Source organism: Miscanthus floridulus, chromosome 6, assembly GCF_019320115.1.
Source record: "Miscanthus floridulus cultivar M001 chromosome 6, ASM1932011v1, whole genome shotgun sequence".
Taxonomy (NCBI): Eukaryota; Viridiplantae; Streptophyta; class Magnoliopsida; order Poales; family Poaceae; genus Miscanthus; species Miscanthus floridulus.
In genome coordinates this window covers 144,340,351-144,366,974 of record NC_089585.1, presented here as the reverse complement: position 1 = coordinate 144,366,974, position 26,624 = coordinate 144,340,351, and the positions used below count along the sequence as shown (strand labels likewise).

The following is a 26,624-nucleotide window of genomic DNA, read 5'->3' as shown; positions in this document are numbered from 1 at the left end:
TAGAGGGTACCACGAAGGTCACTCTAGCCGGAGTCTTTTCCAACTCCTTTTCCTCCTTCCACTAAATGATTCCGAGGCGGCGGAATCGACCGTTACAAACTTTTCGAGGCAACCACAATCTCTCGATTGCTCTCCGGCGACGCCTAGCCGTCTAGGACCGAAGAGTCCAAGAGTAACAAATGCGAATCACGAGATTGACAATATGAACAAGTGCTCAAGTGGTGGCTTGCTCTCTTTTTCAAATTCTTTCTCAACCCACAAATTAATTTTGCAATTTGGATCACACACTCACTAAGAGAGGGTTTAGGAGAGTTGGCAAGGCTCAAAAACGTGTGTCTATCTCAGCAGAATCAGCAGCCTCCAAAGGTGGAGGCTTGGGGGTATTTATAGCCCCCTTGAAAAACTAGCCGTTTTATAGCCGTTGCAATACCGGACACGTCCGGTATGCATACCGGACACGTCCGGTATGACTCATACTGCGCCAACGGTAACTTAGTTACAGTGATGTTGTGAGGCGTCGGAACTCCCGAAGAATGCCGGGACTTCCGACCGTCGGAACTCCCGACACAAGTCGGAACCCCCGACCCTCAGTAATTTTGAAGAACATGTAACTGAGTTAAAGTTAGTGAGGTGTCGGAACTCCCGACATATGTCGGAACTCCCGACCGTCGGAACTCCCGACTTACGTCGGAACTCCCGACCCTCACGGCTTTTGAAAACTAGCCATTGGCTTCTGGTCATCCATACCGGACACGTCCGGTATGAATACCGAACACGTCCGGTATGACCAGGACAGTAAAACCTCCAAGTTTGTTGAAGTGCGAGACATCAGAACTCCCGACCCATGCCGGGATTCCCGACCGTCGGAACTCCCGACCTACGTCGGAACTCCCGACGAACCAATCCGAGAGCAACAATTTTACAGCTGCTGGACAAATACCGGACACGTCCGGTATGAATACCGGACACGTCCGGTATTGCCAGACCAGCAAGAAATCAGTTAGGTCTTTTGTCGCTCAAATTCTCAAAACTCACATGGGTTGGCTTGAGCACTTATGAAACATTATCTATCAACATGATGCATCCCTCTTAATAGAACGGCATACCTATTAAACTCAAGATCAAAACAAAAATGAATCTATACCACTTGAGTTGATTTCTTTTGAATTTATGCCGTCCCTTCCAATCTTCATCAAGTAAGGGTGCTAACAAGTTGATGTTGATCTTTTCACTTGAGCATAGCCATCTTGAGCATGTGACTTGATTCCATTCATCAAATTTGAATAACCCCAAATGTATCAAGTCACTTCCATCAAATACTTCATTATAGATTTGATTCTTCACATCAATATGACCATCTTAGCTTGATTAGTACCTCAACTAAATGCAAGTACTTTCTTCTTCACCCTAGCTAGGTTCTTCGGCCGCCAAGCCATCGCTTGCCCTTCACCCTTGCTTAGTACCTCGAAGCCTTTCCTTGCTATCTTCACCATCTCAAGCCATCAAGTCACATCTTGTGTTGAATCATCCATTCATATGTATTGTTATCTTTTTCATTTTAATTTAGCAAGCTTCAAATATGAGACCATTCCATATGCAATCCCTCATGTCTCATTAACAAATGATCACGTGCTTGCTTTCACATAGTACATGGAAATCCCACAATAAATAAGCTTTTACATGAATTCAATTTGCATTGTTGTCTTGTGCTTGAACTAGATTGTTTATACAACAACACATCATTTTGGCTTTCATTAAGTACCTGTGAGATAACCTATTACCTGTTCACACTTAGCAAACGGGTTAGTACTTTAATCACGTTGTCATTCAATCATCCAAAACCCACTAAAGGGCTAGATGCACTTTCAATCTCCCCCTTTTTGGTGATTGATGACAACTTGATTAAAGCTTACAAAATGATATAAACATTTAAGCTTTTGGGTTCAATGATTTATGAGAGGCTCCCCCTTAATATGTGCTTATGATTAGAATTCACAAAATGACCTCAAATGTCAATTGCACATATTAAAACAAAATAGGAGACTCCCCCTAAATCATTGCATCCGTGGGGTGCATGTGTGTGTGACAAAGAGAAACCGTGATGCATATGACAAGATATATCATACAAGAATAAATATAAAGGCATCACATCAAATATTTTCATTCTAGCATGCATAGTCCTTATGAAAATAAATATGACACATGTAATTCACACATAGCACTCATTACAAATTTTCTCAAGTCCAGAAACCACTGATATATATAGATAAAGATCATGACTCAAGAGATACATAGATAAAGCATAAGTCTCATCTCTCACAAGATACAATCTATCTCAAATCCAAGATACATCAATGAAGCTCAATAACAAGAAACTACAGCCTGCAGTACATATCTTCAGGTACAAAGATAAGCAAATGAAACTATCCTAAAGCTTTAATCAGTCTCTCCCCCCTTTGTCATCTATCACCACAAAGGTCCAACAATGACATACTAAGGACAAAGGGGCTACAAGCTGACACGGAAAGCTGAGATCACTCATCATCAGCATCATCTCGACCAGCATCCTCATCATCTGAGCGTGCAACACCGGCTGGACGAGAACCACCCGCACCAGACGGGTCATAGCCACCAGACCCGTAGAGGCCACCACCACCTGTCAGGTCACTCCACCAATCTGTAGCATAGTCGTCGGCAGTGCTGGGACGTGGCTGAGAGTGAGTAGGCACACGAGCCTGAAGTGGTAGAGTGTCAGGGTGCTCAGGTGCCTGCTGCTGCTGCTGTTGCTGTATGAACTCAACATACTCTCTATCATATCTGGCCTGCTGCTGCTCCTCAGTCTCAGGCTCACTAGCTGCCTCATCTGATAGAGGAGACCTAGGAGGATCAAGCTCAAGATTAGAAGCAATTTGCTTCAAAGTCCGAGTGTCCTTCCTCCTAGCCTCCCTCTCCTTCTGTTGCCTAGTCTGGATGTCACGGCACATCCCAAATATGGAGCTGAAAAGCCTGCGGATAGGCGAAGGAGGACTACCACGGCGTGAAGTAGAACGTGAAGGAGCACGTGGTGAAGGTGAAGCTCCTGCTGGTGCACCACTCCCAGGTGCATCTGCCTCTGGTGCTGCTGCTGCTCCTCCTAGTCCTGCTGGAGGTAACCCTGTCTCAGGCAAATCTGCAATAATTTTTAGGGCCTTATGAATCTTATCATACTCAAATGTGTGCCCTGTCACCTACTCAATCATATGCATGATATAAGGAGCAAAACCACAGCCCTTAAGGGGCCTCTGTCCAACACTCCTGATCTCGGACCAAATAAAGTCAAACACGCTGAAGGGCCGAGCATCAGGTGCCATCCTGTGGAGTAGGTTCCTGGAGTAATCAGCAATGGTGCCCTTGTCTCCACCCTTACAGTCAATAGTCTTCCTGAACATCCTATCCAGGTACCTGTAGGTAGGGTGAAGACCTAGAACCTTCCCCACAGCTCCTCTCTCACCACCAGGAGGATACATATATGCGAGCTACTCAGGGGGGTAACACCTGCTCGATGTGGATCCTGTCCCTCTGGAGATCATCCTCTGAGAAGCCAAGATGAGCGGCAAAAATATCATAGTCAACACTGTACCACTGGCCCTCAAGCATCCAGTGCATCCGCCTCTCATCCTCCTCAACAAAGAGAGTAGCATAGAACTGAGCTACTACCTCTGTGTTCCAGTCATGCTGGAACTCCATGATCTCATAAACTCCTGTGCTCTGGCAGATGGCAATAGCATGATTAACTGAGGCCTTCTGCAACTCTCTAATATATTACCAGTCAATCCATTGAGACCTGGCAATTACTGGGTTCCTGGTAAGAATCACACTGGAGTAAAAGTCCAAGTGAAAGGCTGTCTGGAAGCGGTGATCATACTAAACCTTAGGTAAGCTCCTCGGATCAACCCTTCGCTCATCTCTAGCCTTCCTGGTCATACCCTTTCCCCTGTAGTCAACTCTGGGAACATAGGAGGGCACATTGGGCAGACGTGTCTCAAGAAGACCATAATGCATCCCTTGACCAGGCTGGTGCTGAACTGGAGGAACTGACTCCTCCTCCTCAATCTCCTACTCCTCATCTGAGCTGTCACCATTTGATCCTCTGTCAGTGCTCTTCCTCTTTTTATCTTCTCTGGGCTCTACTCTGAACTCATCAGACTCAGTGTCAGAAGAAGAGCTCCCTGGTCCCTCTGCATACTGAGGTGCTACACTAGAGGCAGCTCTGGTAGGCCTCCTGCTGCTCGGCTGGAATCCAGGATGCATCTCCTGTCTCGCCTTCTTGTACTTCTCAAGAGCTGGATCATGCATGTGCTTGGACCTCGGCTCCTGTCGTCCACTCATTGCTGCTGTCCTGTATCCAAAGATTTCCAAAGAATTTTAGATACATGCCCATAGCTTATTTTTGAATTGTAATTAGACATAGATTCTTTTATCCAAGGTTTTACAATCACCTCGACACACCATTGTCACAAGGTTTGCAAAACATAGATACAGAAGAAACTGTGCCTAATAAACAATTCTAGGATAGCATTGAATCAAAGGAAGCAGAGAGCCTGCTCTGCTGGGTCATACTGGACACGTCCGGTATCATACCGGACACGTCCGGTATGGGCGACCAGCAACCCTAACCAGGGTTCCTTGATTCAAACCAACACGGATTAATACCAATCTTTGGGCATTGCTTCTCCATTACCAATGCAGCATATTTACCGAAGGAACTTTCAAATCATGTATTGATCATGTAGATCGGACGAGGTCCGTGATTAGGGTACCTTGAGAGGAGAGAAGAGAATGCGATGCGAAATCCAAATCCATGGGCCTTCAATCCTTGATCCAAGCCTTCTCCAATGCAATCTCCCTCTCTCTCTTTTCCTTGATGAAATCCTCGGTCGCCCTAGGTGGGAAGAAGGGCGTCGGCTGGTTGGTTGGAAGGAGACAGACAAGTCTGGGCCAAAGGGGTACTTCTGTTTTTATAGTCCCGCTCATACCGGACACGTCCGGTAGCATACCGGACACGTCCGGTATACGCGGGCTGGCCCAAATAATTTCCAAAATGTGTTCTCACTCTTCCAAACCCTTTCTCTGTTGTTGCTCAGTCCAATAAAAGGTGTATGATCTTGATCCAAACCGAGTACTATCACTTCTCTTATCCAATGCCATCAATTTATTGTTTCTTTTCCAAATATATGGCATAATCAATAATTTGCTTGCTTGAGAGAGATAAAGTGAGACAAAGTAGAATGTGGACTTAAGAGAGCCATGTCATGTGTGATTAGCTGATCAAACAATCAAGGAGAGCTATAATCATCACATGGCAAGGCTAGGTCACAAAGACCAAGATTCAAGTAGTTTTTCAAATTCACACTTCCTACTCATGCTAGTTAGGGGTTTTGAAAAACATCTCTCCTATGTCACACAAATGCACATTCTAACATATAAAGGGCCTTAGATGCACTTACAATACATGTATGTAAAAACATACCTTTGCCTTGAGCCCACAAGAATTCCACTAAGAAGATACATGGCATGATAATGTTTATATTGACCTTGATTGCCAAGTAATAATGCTTGATACAAATTCAATTTTTTTATCCAAAGGACTACAAAGAGTGCTAGATAAATTTGTTAGTCCACAATGGTGCAAAATAGAAATTTAGCTCCCCCTAAATAAGTGCTTTAAGTAATTTGAATGACTTTCAACAAGCACTTTTATTCTGATAAGAAATTGAGAGCCAATTTTCATTTTGACCATAAACCAAATAAGATTGCCATATTTAAAAGTGAGTTTAAGAGATGCTCACAACCTACTTAGATTTGATAAAACACAAGCTTCTGAGTATGTTAGGGATATATGAAAAATGTATGGATCGTATACTCAGTTGCAACACTATTAGTGTTCTGGTCCATGCAATACCGGACACGTCCGGTAGTGTACCGGACACGTCCGGAATACACAGAACAGAAACACTGACTTTCTGTCCCTGGCCATACCGGACACGTCCGATAGTAATACCGGACACGTCCGATAGGTGAAAGACTAAGTTGCTGCTTGTGATTCTTTGTTTCAACTGTAATATTTATTTATTGTATACTTGCATCTCAACAAATAAATTACTTCTACTAGAGAGCGAATAAAAGCATCATATGGCAAATATGATAAACATCAAGTAAAACTTATTAACCACTTTCAATATTTCACAAATATGTCTATTTGTGAACTATAGAACAAGAAACGAGCAACGTGGCTATCCTACAAGGTTTAGGTACTTGTTACCAACGGTGAGGATGAAATATATGACATGTTCATTGAATTATCTTTGGGTCAACCATATAAGAGATTATGATGAGAATTGGTTGATAGATTGAGTGAATATTGTCAATTTGCTTGCTCAACCACCCCGAAACCTTCATCTCATCACCAAGTACCTACATCATTAACCTAAGCACACTTTGGTACCCAACTCTTGTTGGGTCCTTTTGAGTTAGTCAATAAGTGCTTAGGCACCCAAATGGCTTTAGCATTAGTTTGTGGTGAACACATCACCTTACTAGTGCTAACTCCATTTGTGGTCTTCCTAAGCATATCATTATAAACAAATGTGTTTGGCTTAGGAGTTTTACCATTTGGGCATTCATAGCTTAGATGCCCCTTTCTTCTACAAGCATAGCATATGCGGCCTTTGTGTACTCTATGCTTGCTTTGCTTGTATGGACATCTATCAACCTTGTGGCCCATCTCATTGCACCCATAGCATCTTCTAGTTGCAACTTGGGTTTCCTTTCTTGCTTCTTTGTACATTGGGCATTTCTTGGTAGGATGCCCCAATTTCTTGCTCATGAGACAAGCACTTTGTCCATGACTCTTCACTTGCTTGGCCTCCTTGGTAGAAGCCTTTTGATTGGCGGCTTCAACCTTGTCGGCCCAACTCTTGTTTGGACACATAGCCCACTCATGTCCATACAATCCACAACCATAGCACATCCTTTTTCCATGTTTCTTGCTCTTGGTTGTGTTGGCCTTGCTTGAGATGTGATTCTTTTGTTGGGCTTTGGAGGAAGCAAGGTTTGAACCCTTCTCAAGCTTCTTCACCATGTTATCACGGTTATCTTGAGAAGGTTGTGCTTTCTCCTTACCCTTCAACCAAATCACATCTTTCTTTAATCTTTGCACTTCTTCTTTGAGCTCTATGTTTTCTATAAGATTTAGCTCAATCGAAGATTGGCTTGCTTGAGGAGCACACTCATTAGTACAAGAAATATTTATTTGAGATGGTGTACTAGTGAGCGGATGTGTGAGAGGTTGAGAGAATTTTACCGATGTAATCACAACCTCATGAGCCACCTCAAGCATGATGCTTGATTCTACTACTTCCTCATGAGAGCACTTTAGATGAACATAATTTGCTTGTAGCTCATTGTACTTGCTTGATAGTTCATCTAGCCTTGCCTTGAGCTCGAAGTTTTCCTTCTCTAGTTGTGAAACACTAGAAGAGGAATTAGTAACTAAAGCATGCTCAATTGACAATTTTTCATACCTCTCATTTATTGCCTTTAGCTCTTGCAATTTGGAGATGAGAAACTTTTCTTGATTTTGAAGCGATTGCTCTTGCTTCTCAATCTCTTCTTCAAGCTCATCATTCTTTTCAACTATCTTCATGATGATGAACTTGTCTTTATGGTTGAGATGATCAAGGTTGTAGTTGTCTTCAACTTCAACATCACTCTTATCTTGATCATCTACTTGTGCTTTCTCCTTTTCTTGATCTTTCTTGTTATTCTTCTTCTTGTTTTTCTTGGCCATGAGACACAAGTGATGAGTATCATGAGATACTGAGGTTGACTCATCACTTGGTCGCCATCGGGCTTGAGCATTGCTGCAAACAGCTGCTTGCTGGTCTACTGCCTCGGCCATACCGGACACGTCCGGTATGAATACCGGACACGTCCGATACGTGCAGGCAGATAGCACGTCATGTGCTGCTTGCACTTCTTGCTCCAGCTCAGTGCTCTTGAGGTCTTGTGAGGCTTCTTTGCTGCATGAAGACACAATGGACATGCTTTCCATTGACTCGACCTCAAGTGCATCATCACATTTGGATTTTCCATATAAATCAAAAAGTCTAGTCCAAATGAGATGAGCACTCTCCGGAGGTGGTTGTCCGTTGAAGATTGCCTCATCTTGAACCTCTACACTCAATGTACTCAAAATAATATTAATAGCTTGAGCATTGAGTTGCACGCATATCTCTTCCTCTTTTGACAAATTTTTGTAGTTGCTCCAATCAACTATAGAAAGAGGTATGCTTGCATCCACAATATGCTCAACTAGAGGACTAATATCTCTAAAAGCATTGAGTACATGTATTGACCAAGTTAGAAAGTTTGAACCATTATTTTGGAGAAGCACCGGCTCCAACTCGATAGGCGTCGACATCCTTTTCTCACGGCGGTGAAGCTTTAGGTGAGAACCGGCTCTGATACCAATTGAAAGGACCTAGGATGCCGCCTAGAGGGGGGTGAATAGGCGTTTCTGAAAATTAACACCTTTAAATGCGGAAACAATTAGAAAGGGGAGTTTCCAAAATGGAAACTCCAAATTAAGAGTACTACCACCCCTCACAAGTTAGCCACGAAGTAAACAAAATACCGGACGTGTCCGGTATGTATACCGGACGTGTCCGGTATACACGATTTCTGCAGATCGGCCCCGAACTTACTCCTTTCGATTTCTATCTTCAAACCAAACTGCAGGCACCTAATGGAGATGACAATATACACACGGAGAACCTGCAGAACAGCTAGAGCAACACAAATATCAAATGAAATGCGAATTAAGACACGATATTTGTTTTACCGAAGTTCGGACTCGTTTGAGTCCTACTCTCCGTTGAGGGGGCTGCGGGCGACCCAGCGAAGGTCAGCCCTAGAGGGTACCACGAAGGTCACTCTAGCCGGAGTCTTTTCCAACTCCTTTTCCTCCTTCCACTAAATGATTCCGAGGCGGCGGAATCGACCGTTACAAACTTTCCGAGGCAACCACAATCTCTCGGTTGCTCTCCGGCGACGCCTAGCCATCTAGGACCGAAGAGTCCAAGAGTAACAAATGCGAATCACGAGATTGACAATATGAACAAGTGCTCAAGTGGTGGCTTGCTCTCTTTTTCAAATTCTTTCTCAACCCACAAATTAATTTTGCAATTTGGATCACACACTCACTAAGAGAGGGTTTAGGAGAGTTGGCAAGGCTCAAAAACGTGTGTCTATCTCAGCAGAATCAGCAGCCTCCAAAGGTGGAGGCTTGGGGGTATTTATAGCCCCCTTGAAAAACTAGCTGTTTTATAGCCGTTGCAATACCGGACACGTCCGGTATGCATACCGGACACGTCCGGTATGACTCATACTACGCCAACGGTAACTTAGTTACAGTGATGTTGTGAGGCATTGGAACTCCCGAAGAATGCCGGGACTTCCGACCGTCGGAACTCCCGACACAAGTCGGAACCCCCGACCCTCAGTAATTTTGAAGAACATGTAACTGAGTTAAAGTTAGTGAGGTGTCGGAACTCCCGACATATGTCGGAACTCCCGACCGTCGGAACTCCCGACTTACGTCGGAACTCCCGACCCTCACGGCTTTTGAAAACTAGCCGTTGGCTTCTGGTCATCCATACCGGACACGTCCGGTATGAATACCGGACACGTCCGGTATGACCAGGATAGTAAAACCTCCAAGTTTGTTGAAGTGCGAGACATCGGAACTCCCGACCCATGCCGGGATTCCCGACCGTCGGAACTCCCGACCTACGTCGGAACTCCCGACGAACCAATCCGAGAGCAACAATTTTACAGCTGCTGGACAAATACCGGACACGTCCGGTATTGCCAGACCAGCAAGAAATCAGTTAGGTCTTTTGTCGCTCAAATTCTCAAAACTCACATGGGTTGGCTTGAGCACTTATGAAACATTATCTATCAACATGATGCATCCCTCTTAATAGAACGGCATACCTATTAAACTCAAGATCAAAACAAAAATGAATCTATACCACTTGAGTTGATTTCTTTTGAATTTATGCCGTTCCTTCCAATCTTCATCAAGTAAGGGTGCTAACAAGTTGATGTTGATCTTTTCACTTGAGCATAGCCATCTTGAGCATGTGACTTGATTCCATTCATCAAATTTGAATAACCCCAAATGTATCAAGTCACTTCCATCAAATACTTCATTATAGATTTGATTCTTCACATCAATATGACCATCTTAGCTTGATTAGTACCTCAACTAAATGCAAGTACTTTCTTCTTCACCCTAGCTAGGTTCTTCGGCCGCCAAGCCGTCGCTTGCCCTTCACTCTTGCTTAGTACCTCGAAGCCTTTCCTTGCTATCTTCACCATCTCAAGCCATCAAGTCACATCTTGTGTTGAATCATCCATTCATATGTATTGTTATCTTTTTCATTTTAATTTAGCAAGCTTCAAATATGAGACCATTCCATATGCAATCCCTCATGTCTCATTAACAAATGATCACGTGCTTGCTTTCACATAGTACATGGAAATCCCACAATAAATAAGCTTTTACATGAATTCCATTTGCATTGTTGTCTTGTGCTTGAACTAGATTGTTTATACAATAACACATCATTTTGGCTTTCATTAAGTACCTGTGAGATAACCTATTACCTGTTCACACTTAGCAAACGGGTTAGTACTTTAATCACGTTGTCATTCAATCATCCAAAACCCACTAAAGGGCTAGATGCACTTTCAGGTTGCAACGTAATGTCACATTGTTGCTTGGGCAGGTGGATACTTGTCGTTGCGAAGCTCGACGCCGGCACATAGGTCAGCGCTGGCGTGCGGAGCTCGTGACGGCACGGAGCTCGCCAGTGCGGGAGCAGCGTGGGCAACTCGCTGGCGACGCAGCGTCACACAAAGGTCCTCTCCTCGTCTGCTTGCTGGAGCATCCGTCGTGGACGCTGGTGGCTATTAGCGTGCGCAAAGCTCACCCGCACAGCCATAGCAACCTCTACCCCGTAGTTTCGCATCAAAGTCATCAACTTCAGGCTCAGAACGATGGATAAGAACAATTCGGTGGAACCGACGTCAGTCCGACCGGATGCTCAGGCTATATCATTATCGATGCCAAACAGGTCCTTCATGATTTTTACCATGACTCTGGCTTTGACATAGCCAAAAAGATGGCATGACAAACAGGGTTTACTTTCGAATTTAAAATACTGTAAGGCTAATTTTATTTCAAAAAATGGAATCTGGATATAACACACTGAATCGGGTTTGAACCAAGAAAATACAATCCAAGGACATAGTTTTTACACGATCGATCGGTAGAGGAGTGAAATTGAGCTTTGTGAAGAACTGAAGATACAGCTGCTACCAGATATTAAGCTGAGCATAAAGCAATTAGATTACTTGACCAGATGGCGCACTAGCTTTTGAAATCTCTGTTGTAAAACAGGATAAAAATGCAGGGCAACTAGCTGAATCACAAACACAAGGCAACGCTTACAGCGCATTGGTTATGCAGTGAACAAGCAAACATGGTCCTTTAAAAGGAAAAAAAAAAGAGCTTTTTTATAAAGAGAGAAAAAACATGGGTAAACATATCATCATGATCCTTTACTATGATGAGCATTAATATTGCTGAGGAGAGTCGACATGCCCCTTTAACATACAGAGGTAACACCCACTACTGAATAACACATCTGACAGCAATACGATCTTTTGATGAACATCTTTTTATTATATTTTTAAGGAATAAAAAAGGGTAATGAACCAGTCATTTGATGTAAAAATGCCACCCCTCTCATTCACAACAGGGTTTAACAAGAACATGAACACAACCCACGGGCAAATGTCAAAATGGTGAAATAAAATTTTTGATGCTTGACCCGCACTGCCTGCCAGAGATACATCAGTCCATGGGAGTATAGGACACAGCTTTTTCTTCGGGCAAAAATTCCAGCACTCCTGCCATGTAGACTTCTATGCAGTCCTTTCTGATATACAAGAGAGCATGGACAATGAAATCCAAGACACATATTTACCTCAGGGTTTCAGATTCGATGCACATTTGTCAATGCATCTAGTATAGTACACCTGAATATCCATTTGAATTTCGACCCATGCCAATTGCCTTCCTCTTCTGTCACCACTATCCAACAAAACACTCTTTACTAGCGCTCACTCAAATGGATTCCTAGGTGGAAAAGCTCCTTGATATGTTGAACTCCTGTAATAAAGTGATGATTTAGAAAGTAATGTGCATTAACAACTATTGTGCAAGTATCAAGGAGCTTACAACATGTGAGAGTCTTGTCCTGCCACATAGGATAACCCTCCTGGACCAAAAATCAGATATGGTATTAACAGCGAGAATTTTCAGTCCTTCTGTGAATGTATATTTGTGCATCGGTGCATGAGGAGTTATATGAGCAAAGATTAAGTACCTTGAGGCCCAGAAGGAATATATGACATAGTGGAATTTTGAGAAATCCATGGCTCTGTTAAGCTTCCAGAATAATTTGTGGGAGTGTGAGGATCTGGTAATGTTTCTTGCAGTGAGGTCAAATCCATGAACTGAAAAAGGGAACCAAAAGGTGTCAGTGAATAACAAGAACAAAAAAAAAAAGAGTATTAGGCAACATGGGAACAACTGCATTCAGGTTAGCATGTCAAGAACCAAAGAATAATGTACACAGACTCTATTCCTGGGTTTGTATTCACATTCACATAATAAACGGAAAAAAACTAAAATCCAATGAATGGTTTCCTTTTAGTCTGAACTTGTGTGTTATGAAGTCACAAAGACAGGGAACACATTTCTTCCAAAGGGAGCCGAAGTTGCTAAAGGGATACATCTTAGGAAATTTTGGAGACTGAAAGTTCACGGTATGTCTTGCTTTAGGAGGGAGCCTATGGTCAAGGCCATCAAGAACTCAGAATTGAATTCCTTGTACTATAGCTCTGTTTGAAGAATTGCAGGCTGACTTAGGTTAGTTGGCTCTTTCGCTTAATTTATTTTGTATGTATGTTCATATTCCAGCCATGAATACTGTTGTTTCAAATAAGAAGCTTATAAATAGAAGGAACAAAATTACTAGCCCACATTATTCTTAATACTATTGTAAATCAGAAAGAAAAATAATAATACCATGTCATTGGCGTCAACATCAGATTCAAATGCCATGTCAAATGGGTTTGTTGATTTTCCAGGATGAGAGACCATGCCACCCTGAAATAAAATTCATGAAATTGTTACCGCGGTAAAATAATCCTGTTTTGACACTTGGGTAAACTGGTTCCAGTTCTGCACCAGCACTATGACAGGCAGATTACAAGAAATAAAGGGCATGCAAAGAAGCTAAATGACATTCGCAGGTGCCCATTAGGGTGATGTATGCATTGTGAGAGCCTCAGAATTCATAGTCCAAATTGTCTTGGTAAAATGTTCCCTCAATGTTTATCATAAGCTAGATAATGCCATGTCAAGTAGACCCCACAAACAAATATACGTTATATGTCGAAGGGCACAATTTTAATATGTCTGTTCATGCTTGCTCTCAGTAAAAATGGAACTGTTGCCAAACAAGAAAGCTAACTGGCTATCATAGGAAAGAACCTTAAATCATGGATAAAACATACCAAATGGGGCTGGAGTGATGAAGGAAACGATGGTCCAACCACCTCAACATGTGAAACATTGAAGCCAGAAAACATATCCCCAGGAGTTGGCCTTTCAGGCTCACCCCTAGCTAAATCCTAAAGAATGATTCAAAATATTGAGTCAGTCTTCATTGAGAAATATACTTTTTGAGTCGTTAACTGAAACTTATGTACCTGTGGAGTTCTGGCTTCAACATATGGACCACTTGGCATAGAGAATTGATGAGCTTCTACTTGAGGCATAGTATTAAATGTGAACAGATTATTTGATGTGCTCTGAGTAGATTCACCAAAGGCATTCCAAGACTATAAACAAGCAGGAGAAAGTTACTAAACATGTGAAGCTATAATAATCCATTAACAGCTTCATATGTCAAATGACAAAATTACCTGAGAATTTTCTTTGGGGACAGGGATCTTCACTTCCTCAGCATTTAAACTCCAGTTATCCATCATAGCCGGAGAACTTTGTGACCCAATCGCATTTGGTGGCGAAGTTGGTAATGTTGATTGATCAACAGATGGAGGGAATGCAGCAGGCACCTGACCTTGCACATTTGAAACAGATGTCAACGATCCATGTTGCATGTCAAAGAAAGCCCATCCAACATTAGCAGACAATGGAGCTGCTGATGGAATTTTCTGAACAGTAGACAAATGTGGCAAACGTTGGTCAAAGCCAGCAAATAGATCTATTGGCTGAGAGGGTGAGGATGTTGCTGGTTCCTGCAAAATTGACAGACTAAATAAATCTTGGTGCACAGCATGAGATGTGGCGAGTGCTTCAGCTGATGGTACCATGCCCTTCTGAACAACACTATGGGCAGGTTCTTTAGCAACATCAGAATGACTGGATACATTATCTGTATTATCAGAAGCTGGTAACTGTTCATTAAAGCCAGCAAACAGATCTATTGGCGCAGCAGATGTGACAGGCTGTTGCACAGTTGATTGATCAAAGAGGTCAAGAGGTGTGGAAGTCATTGGTTGTACTGGAGCACGCGTCAACACCACAGCTTCAATCTGAGTGCCACTATGTTGCACTGGTTTCCTGGTGGCAGCAGTTTGGCTACCTAAATCAGCATGTTTCTGAGGTACCAAGTTGTGATTGCTGGGTGGCGAGGCATACTGTTGTGTCGAACAAGCCTCAGGAGAAGCCACAGTCTGATGGTTTACAGCACAATGGGCTGACTTTTCTGTTGGTGCATCAGGCGGGTTACCTGATTCAAATGATTTGTTGGAAACTGAGCTACCATCAAATGATCCAAAACTTCCAGAAGAAGTTGTTCGCTGCACATGGAAAGAAGGAATGATTTATATAATCTCCACTATACTTGGAATAGTTTTCTAAGCCCAAGAGGCATTTACTGGAAAGGGAAGAGAACAGAAGAATAAAAAACCTGTGAACGTCGAACTCCATTGAAATCTATTTGCGAAGCTGCATTAGGGTATTTCTGGGATTGAGGATTGTCAGCAGAGACATTTCTTGAATGGTGGACTGAGGGACTGCTGTAGCCTGTCTCCTGAGAGCTAGGAGAAAGCACATCATTTCTAAAGTCACCAGTGCTTGAGGCTGAGAAGTCGGAAAACCTTGATCCTGAACTCTCATTAGCAAAACGGTCTTCATTCATCTGCTCTCGCAAACGACCTGGACTGAGTAGTAAGTTGCCAAGTTTCCCATCGAAGAGCGCCCTATCTGAAGGCCTTCTAGCAAGTGTGTCGACTTGCTTACCATATCGTCTATCTTCATACTGAAAATCATAGGGCGGGCTCTGGGAATACGAATGATAAGAGCTAGGTCTTCTCATGTCATTGACGTTGCCCTTCATACTCTGCCAGAAAAAAATGGAAACTATAATTAAAGCATATTCGTGGACTTTTCAGCAGGAATATGTGGACAACTATGGGAATTAGTTGGAATAGCGATATGGGCTATGGTAGTTCAAAGGTTACATAAACACAGCGCAATTACTTATATCTCCATATCTCTGTTCACTAGACTTATACAAAGGATAATACAATGTACTCACAAGACACGTCAGCTCATTACCTCACCATCTGTGGCTGGTTTGTTAGAGGATCCACTAGCATACTTCTTATCCACATAAACAGCCCTGATAAATTCTCTTATCCTATCTGGATTGCTGAAGCAAAACATAGATGAGAAACATAACATTCTTCGGATAGCATAAAACATAAGTACCCATAAAAACTCAAGAATGAAATGAAACTCACGTATTGGCAGGCAACCTCATTCGTTGCCAATCCCAATCCTTCAGGTAGATGTCACGTGCTCGCTGCAGTCATGACCTCAACTAAGTCATAAAAGATGAACGGGGGCTCTAGAGGTACAAGATAAAAATAGCTATGGGTTTTGTTTTACCTGGTTACCTCCCTGTTCAAGGGCCTGCACTTCTTGGGTAGTAAATTTGGACATTGACACCGACTTAACACGGTGAGTGAATTCACGGCTGTATATCACACCACAAGACGTCAAGAAGGTAACAACATCAAGAAGGTACATCAGAACTAAAAGCAGACTAAACAAACAAAGGTTAACAATGCACAGCAGGACTTGATTATCTGCTTCTCCAGTTGAAAACTGATTGCATGTGCAAGTAAAATGTCCAGAGACTAGAGTTGTAAAATGGCATGATGGAAATTTCCATTAGGGGCCGTTTGGATCCCATCATTTTAGAGGAATTGAAATCTACATAATGGATTAGGCTATTTGGATTGGAATTTGACATTCCATAACTTTCCCAAGCTCACAAATAAGCCTATCTCAAATTCATAGGGTGGGAGATGGAAATGGATTCTATGGATCACTATGCTATAATTCTATTCTCCAACTTATAACACACTCTTCAACTCACTTCCCTACAATAGAAATGCAACATATAAGTATGTCCCTTGTATGCCTAACAATAAATATACAAATATATTCCATATACAATTATATTAGCTTAATTAATCTATGCCTAAATTGTAATTATTAGAATGAATTCAATTCCAAGGATCCAAACGGGCCCTTAGGGAACCAACCGGAAAATAATGTGATAGCCCTTAAATGTAGATTTTCAGCCATGTCTGGGCAGCAGACAATACCATTTTGTTTTTCATCTAAAGCACATTCTTATTATTTGCCTTGTTAGAAGCATCACATACCAAAACCATACATTTCCTAGCAAAAGTCAAGAAGGTAGGGAAAAAGATACTCACTGGATTCCACTACATGACAGGCAAACGAAGGTCCAGAAATTGGTACACACATATTGTGGCCCCTATATATAACAAAACAAAAGTGGTTCAGATGAAATCAAGAGAACAGTATATAAAAAAACACTTGGGCAAGAAACTGAGACAAAATGCATCACTGGATAAAGTTTTGTGCTGAACATCAAAGGTAGATTCAATAACAGTTAACCAAATGGGAAAATCAACTCTACACACTATAAATATTACATAAACTGGTAAACGCAACACAAATAGTACTTACTGACAATTAAAGTACTAAAAAGCTCAGCAATTCAGTCAACTAAGCAAATTAATTGTCAAACACAAACAGAAGGTGCAGACAAAAGTATCGAAACCAGTAAGTAGCTCAAATAAATCAAAGAACTACCTATCAACATACGAATCAAGCAATTGTGTATTAGGAAACAGTAGCAACATTTAGAGTTTCACAATCAGGGACAAAACAGAAGTAGCACAAGTGATCGAAGTAAAAAATAGCAACGAATATGTCATGTTCTGATATCGAAAACAACATAGAAATAATCATGATCGTCCAACCAACAGGTACCGCTTGAAATTATAAGCCAACGAACCAAAGTTCACAAGGAACTCTATATTTTTTTGGAAAATCTGAGCTAACTGCGTAACATTTCAAACGACAGACAGATTCCACTGCCTCCCATATAACGATCCGCGAAGTAGAACAGCAGACGCCTCCCAATCAGCTTAGTAATTAGTGAACCAAAAATGCGCGAGGGTTACCACACTGTTGCAATTGATGCACTTGCGGTTGGGCGGCAGCTTCATGAGGCCGCGGATGATCTTCTCGTTCCTCTCCTCCTCCCTTCTGCTCCCCATCGTGCGCCGCAGAAATAAAAAAATCCCCTCAGAGTAAACCGAAGGATTCACCCGAAAAGACCGGCCGAAATTTCAACGGGCCCGTCCAGAAATTGGCGAGCCCTAGCTCGATTGAGGCCGGGATTCGGGCGCTGGTAGGGGATTCGAGGGGGTGGCGGCTAGGGTTTTGCGGAGGTGGAGAAGAGGAGGAGGAGGCGAATGGGAATGGCGGCGATGGCGAGCCTCGTCGAGAGAGATGGGAGAAGGAAAGGCGAAGCGAGAAAATTGGCTTTGGAAATTAGTGGCTGAAAGCCGACGGATCCGGGAGTTTTTTTTTTATAATAACTGCATGGAAAAAGATTTTAACGGCGTCGTGACGTCAAATTGAATTCCTACGAGAAACGACCGCAACGTCGACAAGCAAAGTACGCTCCGTGCGATTCCGTAAGCATAACGGTCCAGTGCGACCATTTGTCCGTTTCGTCTGGGACCATGATAAGCAAGCTGTACATGTCGGCTGTTTGTTTTGCACATCAGCACACATGCACATGAGTATCTTCACTACCAGATTAAGGATATTCAATTCCTTATATGTAGCTAAAGAGAATTGACAAAACAGACTTTTAGAGTGTAAAAGCATCTCCAAGATTTCCTAATAAAGCCTTCCATTCTAGGATTTTTGGTAAAAATAGAAAAAAAAATATCCAAGAGATGGGAGAAAATGTTGCTTTCTCCCCTCTATTTAATAAGGGATTAATAGGAGTTTCGAGTGATTGAGAAAAAATATAGGAAAAGGGATTGAGGAAGGGGATCTGTCGGAGTGGTTTTTTTCACTCTGTTCCTGTATATAACATTTTTTATGGAAAGATGATTGTTTTTCTCAATTTGGTGGAGTTACTCTTGAGTGCTCCCTTGCATCTTGAAATATCATGAGTTTTCGATTGTTCTAAATCCCACCATTTTAAGTTTAATCATTTTTATTGAAAAAGATTATTAACATCTTATAGATTAAGGAGATAAATTATGAAAACATAGGACTATTTGTAATGTTTTTTTAAGTATTTTATAATATATCTAATGATGAAGCTCATTTGGCAAAGTGTTGACTTTTCTAACTACCATCCTCTATCATGAATAATAGGTCATTTGGTTTTTCTAGGTACATCATTTTTGCTATGCACCTAAATAACGATATATCTAGATATATAATGAAAAATTATGTATCTAGAAAAGCTAAAATAACCTATAAATTAGAACGGGGAAGTATATAATAAAAGTATATATATCTAGACATAGATAATATTTAGATTCATAGTAAAAGCTATATATAATTAAAAAAGCCAAAACGATGTCTAATTTAGAATGGTGGGAATATTATGTTGTTTCTACAAATCCAGTCAAACTTAAAATTATTTAACTCGTAACAACTAAAAATCCTATACATTTTATAACTAAGAAAATAGTAATGGTTAGGGCTAGAAATTGTGTCCATGCCTTGAAGGGTGAATATGGCCATGTACAAATGAGTTATGACTATTTGTTAGTTGGCTGAAATTAGTTTGGATCTATTACTCCACGTGTTTGAATCATCTAGAATCAATTTTTAGCAACTAATAACATACATGAATCAAAACAAGCCTTGAGCCTTCTTCGAATGCATAATATGTATCCAACAAGCCTTGAGGCTACTTCGAGTGCATAGTGTCATACTACGCATTTAATGAGTATCACCTTAAACTTTTCGCTAATGTTGCATGAGGTTTATAAGAAGAAGAAAGAAGAAAAGAGTAAGGCCCAAAAAGAAAGTCTCCGAAGAAGCACACTGGTTTTGGATCCATTGTCATAGACACAATCCATGCAACAATTAATTTATTTATTGAAAAATTCCAAATTAACCCTAGTTTGGCCTATGTCCTGAGTTCAGTTTACTCACCTCGGTTATTTTAGCCGGTCTACCCCTTGACAAGGTTAGCTGGTGGACCCTATGTTTTTTTTCTAAGTAAATTGATATGTCAGTAGAAAACATAGTGATAGTGATCACTAACATGACCAAAATCACCTATCAATTAGCAGTAATGACGGAATAGTTCGTAATATCGTAGTGTAGATCATTGAAAATGCTATAGCAGGCTTTTTGCAATAATGATTCATTTGTAACATAGAAAATTTATAGAAATTATATACATAAATTTCACATGAAATAGTCTATTTTCATATAAGAACACATGAAACATAAAAAATAGACCTTAAGGACATATCGTGTACCTTTTTTAAAGCCATTTTTCAAGAATCTAAATGGATTCAAACGGGCAGCATCCTAAGATTCTAGGATATAAATACATATATGCGGACAATTTTGCTTGCGACTAAGCTAACATGCGAACATTGTGCTACTCACACGAGAGGCGGTGTACTTCATTAGTCCGAAAAATGCAATTCTTATTTTTTTGAGAAATTAAATAGTTTAAAATTCGACTAAATTATAAAATATTAAATTTTATTGTAAAAAATAAGTATTATTAAATTAATTATGAAATACTTGTTTATAGTAAATTTTGTTGGAGCTATAAACCTTAATTTATTTACTATAAATTTGGTTGAATTTAAGCTAGTTTAGCTTCTATAAATAAATTATATAGTTGTATTCTTTTTGGATGGATGGAGGGAGAGAGTATATATTGCATTATCCGCTGGGATAGTGAGAAGCACTTCACTAGCGCACCGCATACCTACGAACCACACACGTCAATTCTCGAAATTTCTTAGAAGACTGAAGACAGGCGTTGGCCTCTTCGTCCTGCCATTTGGACTAGTCGAACTGACGAATTGGCAGAGAGCTTTCAGGATAGACATGGCTGCCGCCTTTGCCGTCATCTCTCTCCTGCTGTTGGTCTGCGTCCAGGGCGCGGCTCCCGTTCTCGGCTTCACAAGGAGCGACTTCCCTGAAGATTTCGTCTTCGGATCCGCTACCTCGGCTTATCAGGTAACGGATGACCCCGTCCGGGACTCCCGTGCATGGATTCATGGGGCTTTCTTGCGTGCTAATCATAGGCGACTAATTTTTTTTAGTTACTTTGAAATGAATTGCTGCTGCAGTATGAGGGTGCCGTTGCTGACGATGGTAGGAGCCCAAGCATCTGGGATACCTTCACTCACGCAGGTTCGCACGTCACTCGTCGGTTGGATTTCTGGCACTGATGAAAAAACTAAAACTGGATACTAGTGACAGTGATTCATGCTTAATAATGCATTGATTTAGACTTTAGTTACTGTGCAGCCTGAGTGCCTGACTGGAGGATTACTGCCACTTTTTTTCATCCTTGATAACAGGGAGCATGCCGGACAAAAGCAATGGTGATATAGCCGCCGACGGGTACAACAAGTACAAGGTGAAAAACTCTGGCTGCTATCAAGCTGCTGGTTTCTTTTACTATGCTATCAACTAACCTTTTGTCTGATCTTTAAATATTTTTATTGAAAACTCTGGCGTTAAATATAAAAATTACTGTCCTTAATCTAAACATATAATTTGTTGCATCGAAGTACTGTTACTACTGATCCAAATCTGCATGCTGATTGTTTCAGCATACGGAAAGGAGCATTCTTGATTTGTTTCTTGCTTTGACCTTAACCATCTAATGTTTCAGGACGATGTTAAGCTCATAATTGACAGTAACCTGGAGGCATATAGATTCTCTATCTCCTGGTCCAGGCTTATACCAAGTATAACCATTTTTTGTGCAGAAACTTTATCATGTATGAAGCAACAAATTTCTAGGATCTTCGATTAAACTTTCTTAAATTAAATACACAGATGGAAGAGGTGCTATTAATCCAAAAGGGTTAGAGTACTATAACAATCTCATAGACAAGCTAGCTAGACACGGTATGCCTATTGCAAATAAATTTTGAATGGTATTTATATCTGGTAATTGTATGAACATAAGGAATATCAATAACTATTGGGTTCTTCAGGTGTCCAAGTCCATCTTATGATTTACCAGCTGGATCTCCCTCAGATCCTGGAAGACGAGTATGGTGGATGGTTAAGCCCAAAGATTGTGTAAGATCCAGTAATTTTTTCTGTTAGTGAATGATATTTTTCCCAAAATGAACTCATCTTGATCATCCATGCTACCACAAAACGCAGGGAGGATTTCACGGTATATGCAGATGTGTGCTTCAGGGAATTTGGTGACAGGGTTTCACACTGGACCACTCTGGATGAAGCCAATGTGGCTGCACTTGGGTCCTATGATATTGGACAAATTGCACCGGGAAGATGTTCTGATCCGTTTGGATTTGGAACAAAAAAATGTACAGTGGGGAACTCAAGTGTGGAACCATATATAGCAGCTCATAACATGCTACTGGCACATGCATCAGCTACCAGACTGTACAGAGAAAAATACCAAGTGAGCAATCTTGTACCTGAAAACATCACAGGTGTCTTAACATTAGTCTTGTATTGTTTCTCTTTTCTCGAACACGCAGGAGAGCTGAGCATCATTGCATTAGAAGAAGAAATGCACATAGTGTACAAACACACCCACCCACATACTTGTAAAATCAGAATCTTATATCGTGACATCTGAAATTGATCCTTATAATAAATCTTACATTTGAACACGTTTTGCTCATGAGCCAAGGCATCAGTTTCTCTTCTAACTACACCAACAACATTCCCTTTGGTTTCTTAAAATGTTTATATCAGTCATATATTTACGCAAGCATAAAATGACTGACTTGTAGGCTGTACAAAAAGGAGTTGTTGGCATAAATATATATACAATGTGGCCATACCCACTAACAAACTCCACTGCCGATTTAGAAGCATCTCAAAGATTTCTGGACTTCTATTGCGGCTGGTATCTTTTTAACTCTTGTTGCATCACAAATGTGGAACATTTACAGAGATAATCGAAAACAATATGTATCGATTGTAGGATACTAGAACCATTGCTGTTTGGAGATTATCCAAGTGTAATGAAGAAGAATGTTGGTTCTCGCCTTCCGTCATTCAGAGAAGTTCAATCTGAAGCCATTCGTGGCACTCTAGATTTCATTGGAATAAACCACTATTTATCTTTGTATGTGAATGACCACCCTTTAGAAAAAGGCATCCGTGACTTCGTACTGGACGCTGCTGCTGACTATAGAGGTAAAACAATTTGTCACTCGATACAGGATTATCCTTTTATCGCTTGCAATTCTTTAGATACATCCCTGGGACTTTTGATTCATTTATCTAGTGGCACATACACAATGGCCTACGAAAATTCAACATGGTGTCACATGGACCAAATAATTTGCTGATGCTTCTGAAACATATTCGCAAATGTTATGAAACCTACAAGCTAAATGCTGCATCTAACAAAAAGATTATTTGAAGCAGGTTCGAGAACGGATCCGCCAATAGGTCAGGTAAGGTTTTTCATCGACAATTTTTCAGAAATGCTGATGACTTGAGACTTTTCAGACATTATGCTGTGCAATTAGGAATTCCTGTCTAACATGGGAAGTTAGATAAAAACACACTGAACGGTCCTCTTATTTGAGTGAGTAATATTTGGAACTTTTTCAATGCTGTGACAGATACAGCCTTTTCATTTTACTGCAGCAAGCCCCAACATCTATTCCGGCTGATCCCAGAGGATTGCAACTTTTGGTAGAATACCTGAGTGAAGCCTATGGGAACCTTCCCATTTATATCCAAGAGACAGGAAAGTCTATTTCCCAGCTACAGGCCTCAAAATTCTAGTTCAGATAGTCTAAGAAGTACCTCTAAATGACTATGCAGATATCTGTTTCCGAAAACAAAAAATGACTATTCAGACATCAATGCGTTCTATATACCTCTCTTTCTGGAACACATATACTTTGTCTGGTAAAAAGTACTTGATGTTTTCTTACTTTTCATGATCTTCAATGGCCACTTTGACCACTATCATCTATTTTAAAATATATTTATAATATAACAAAGTTATAAGACTATGAAAGTGCCTTTTAAGACAGATCTATGTTATTTATTATGATTTTTATGTTTTCAATCTAGTATGTCAAAAGTTATTGACAGTCAAGTTTTAAAAAATTTGATCACATCTTGTTCAAAACATCAATATTTATGATCAGAGATAGCATTCGATTTATACTTTCTTCCCTCTCCTTTCTCTCTTCAGGTCATGCAACCACAAACGGTAGCCTCCATGATACTGACAGGGTTGATTACATGAAGAACCACATAAGCAGCACATTGACTGCTCTAAGGTGAGAGATATCAGATCACAAAGAGGGTTTTATGGTTCCTAGAAAGGTACCAAAATTATAACTTGATTAGCAGCTTTCCAAGGACAGGTAAAAAAGGCACAATAGCAGAACTCAGCAATGTGTATCAGTCAGTCGACAACTTTTCACTAATATTGTTCAGATACAATTTTTTTCAGGAAGAACTATTTTTCACAGAGATTTATTCCTCATCCTGTGTTGACGTGCAGGAATGGGGCCAATGTGAAAGGCTACTTCGTGTGGTCCTTCCTGGACGTCTTCGAGTACCTGACAGGGTTCAGGTCGCAATACGGCCTGTACCGTGTTGATTTCGAGGACAAGGCGCTACCAAGGCAAGCAAGGCTATCTGCTCGCTGGTACTCTAAATTCCTCAAGAACAAGGGAATCCGTGTAGAGGATGAGCTCGACGATGCGGGATCACACGTTGAGCAATAAGTTTTCTACAGCGATACATACATTCATTTGTACATCCTCTAGCGAGACTACTGAGTACTGTGCATTGCAATGGAAGAACACTTAAAAAAACAAATTCCATCAAAACCTGTACAGGATTATTCCAGGTAAATCCCTGGACACTAGTACCAAAAACAAGGGACCGTTTGTACAACTCAAGCCCATAGCTTCTTACTAGCTGTGGCAATGGGAAATCAAACATAAATTGTACATCATTTTTGTTTTAATCTCTGAGAACTGATCTACCAAAGGTGGTATTCCCCAATGCAGTAGCCACATTTACAACATCTGCTTCTGACAATTGGTGCCATCAACTTGATCCTGGATCCTGATTCCTACGGCATAGACTTGTTGAAATATAAAGGAAATTGTCCGTCTTCTGTTTCAACTTAATCTTTTTCGATTGAAATGGTTGATGCATACAATTCAATATGATATCAGAGTCAGTGCAATTAAATAAAAATAATTGTTGACCAATTGCTGATCCCACATATCAGTAATTGGAATTATTAGGTCTGCGACCTTTTGAAGTAGTGACCCATCCGGAGGTGTGATAATTCGTTGCATGCTATTCCCTTTTGCAGTAGTGATCCAACCCCCCTTTTGAAGTAGGGACCCACCTGAGGTGCGATAACTCATCACATGCTATTCCACTGTTCACTCGAAATGTTAATTGAAACCCCATTGCCGTGTTATTATTCGGAATCTACGAATCACTCCACATGTTAACTGAAACCCATCACCTATCCTCGAGATAATTCCATCTTTTAAAAATTGAGCCCCTTTAGGGCGAGTTGGGAATGAGGCCAAGAACTATTCTTGCTGATCAATCTTAATACAAATTAGACAATCATTTCGGCTGGAAACCGTTCCGGGTGTCCATTCCAAGGTAACCGAACAGGGCAAGTATACCGCGCCATGTATGAGAAATACCTCCTTTTGCTTTTGCCTTCAAGATGGTTTTGCCTGGAAAATACTTAGCATCAAGCACATATGCATGCACATAGAGTATCTGAGAACAGAAAGAACCACCACATTTGCCTTACTAGCATGGCAATGTTGCAAACATGTACGCCAGCGACGCCGGGTGAGCCGGCGCCGGACATCAGCATGGGCGCGCCTACCGGCTACGCTGACGACGCCACTGCTTCGACTGCCGCACGTTGTTTCCTCGAGCCAGATCCGCTAGCGGAGGCGCTGTGCGAGGGCGTAGAGCCTCCTGCTTGGGTCGCCTCGGTTGATCCGATGTTGGACGAGCTTGCCGTCTCGCTCGTCGCGAGCCGACAAGTGGTCACACCAGCGCCTGGGTGTTTGCAGGCTACGACAACCGTCTCTCAGGAGGTTCAAACTTCGTTGGTGGTCAGCCTAGGCATTCGGTAATACCAAACCGATCGGTTCGGTACTTCGGTTCCCACAAAAATTCAGTTCCTTGGAAAATAGGTACCGATCGGTTCCTTCCAAAAATCGGTACCGAGGAAATTCGGTTTCGGTACTTTCGGTATTTACCGAACCGTACCGAATTGATCACAGAGACATGTAATAGCAGGTCCAAAAGCTAATTTTGACATGATTTCATAGAGAATAATAGTGCAAAATAAATATACATATAAAAGTCCACAAAGAGTATAAGAGTGAGTACCACAAATACATAAGATAATAGTCTATAATAGTACACTCAATAATATAACAACACTCAAACTCAACACATTTCAGGTAATGTCGGGTTCATAAACCCGGGGTCCCTCGCGGACTGGCTTTCCAACAAAGGCTCGGCCCAAGCAGACAACGCACAACTCATGGGCCGGCCCAAGTATGTAAACAACAGGCAAGAGGGGCGATCCAATCACCTACCGGAAGATCGGGCCAAGGAGGAACGGTGCCCGTTTCTCCGACTCCGGCCACCTCTCCGACCGGAGCGCTCGCTTTGTTCTCCAGCCCACCTCTAGACGGCCTCTCCGACCGGAAGGCCTGGCCAAAGCACTACTTCTGACTCCAACCCGCGTCTCCGACCGGGGATGCGCCAAACCCCTGCTCACTGCTCTTCTCCGACTGGCGCGCTCAGAGCCGACTGGGACCAACCGACTGGGGACGCCCGCTCG

The 26,624-nt window shown here is 41.5% G+C and overlaps 2 protein-coding genes across 3 annotated transcripts; one reads left to right on the top strand and one right to left on the bottom strand.

Moving 5' to 3' along the window:
* Nucleotides 1-11,642: 11,642 nt before the first annotated feature.
* Nucleotides 11,643-18,081, bottom strand: LOC136457233 (probable ADP-ribosylation factor GTPase-activating protein AGD14). 2 transcript variants are annotated; one of them, XR_010759700.1, is made up of 14 exons: nucleotides 17,713-18,081; nucleotides 16,936-16,997; nucleotides 16,097-16,184; nucleotides 15,949-16,010; nucleotides 15,764-15,857; nucleotides 15,114-15,545; nucleotides 14,104-15,003; nucleotides 13,888-14,019; nucleotides 13,693-13,809; nucleotides 13,202-13,282; nucleotides 12,498-12,627; nucleotides 12,350-12,389; nucleotides 12,096-12,280; nucleotides 11,643-12,018 (listed from the first exon to the last, which is right to left on the bottom strand). XR_010759700.1 is itself a non-coding variant. In XM_066457293.1 (13 exons), exons 1-13 carry the CDS (start codon nucleotides 17,806-17,808, stop codon nucleotides 12,232-12,234), a joined length of 2,283 nt encoding a protein of 760 aa, XP_066313390.1. In that variant the 5' UTR covers nucleotides 17,809-18,081; the 3' UTR covers nucleotides 11,643-12,231. The 2 variants fall into 2 exon arrangements, 1 of the variants encoding a protein (XP_066313390.1); XM_066457293.1 differs by having other exon boundaries at nucleotides 11,643-12,280.
* A 2,435-nt stretch (nucleotides 18,082-20,516) lies between these two features.
* Nucleotides 20,517-24,740, top strand: LOC136457223 (beta-glucosidase 5-like). The gene is made up of 13 exons (XM_066457278.1): nucleotides 20,517-20,770; nucleotides 20,884-20,947; nucleotides 21,118-21,176; nucleotides 21,435-21,510; nucleotides 21,602-21,673; nucleotides 21,763-21,850; nucleotides 21,938-22,202; nucleotides 22,540-22,655; nucleotides 22,734-22,948; nucleotides 23,183-23,211; nucleotides 23,408-23,511; nucleotides 23,968-24,054; nucleotides 24,282-24,740. Exons 1-13 carry the CDS (start codon nucleotides 20,639-20,641, stop codon nucleotides 24,505-24,507), a joined length of 1,533 nt encoding a protein of 510 aa, XP_066313375.1. The 5' UTR covers nucleotides 20,517-20,638; the 3' UTR covers nucleotides 24,508-24,740.
* Nucleotides 24,741-26,624: the final 1,884 nt, after the last annotated feature.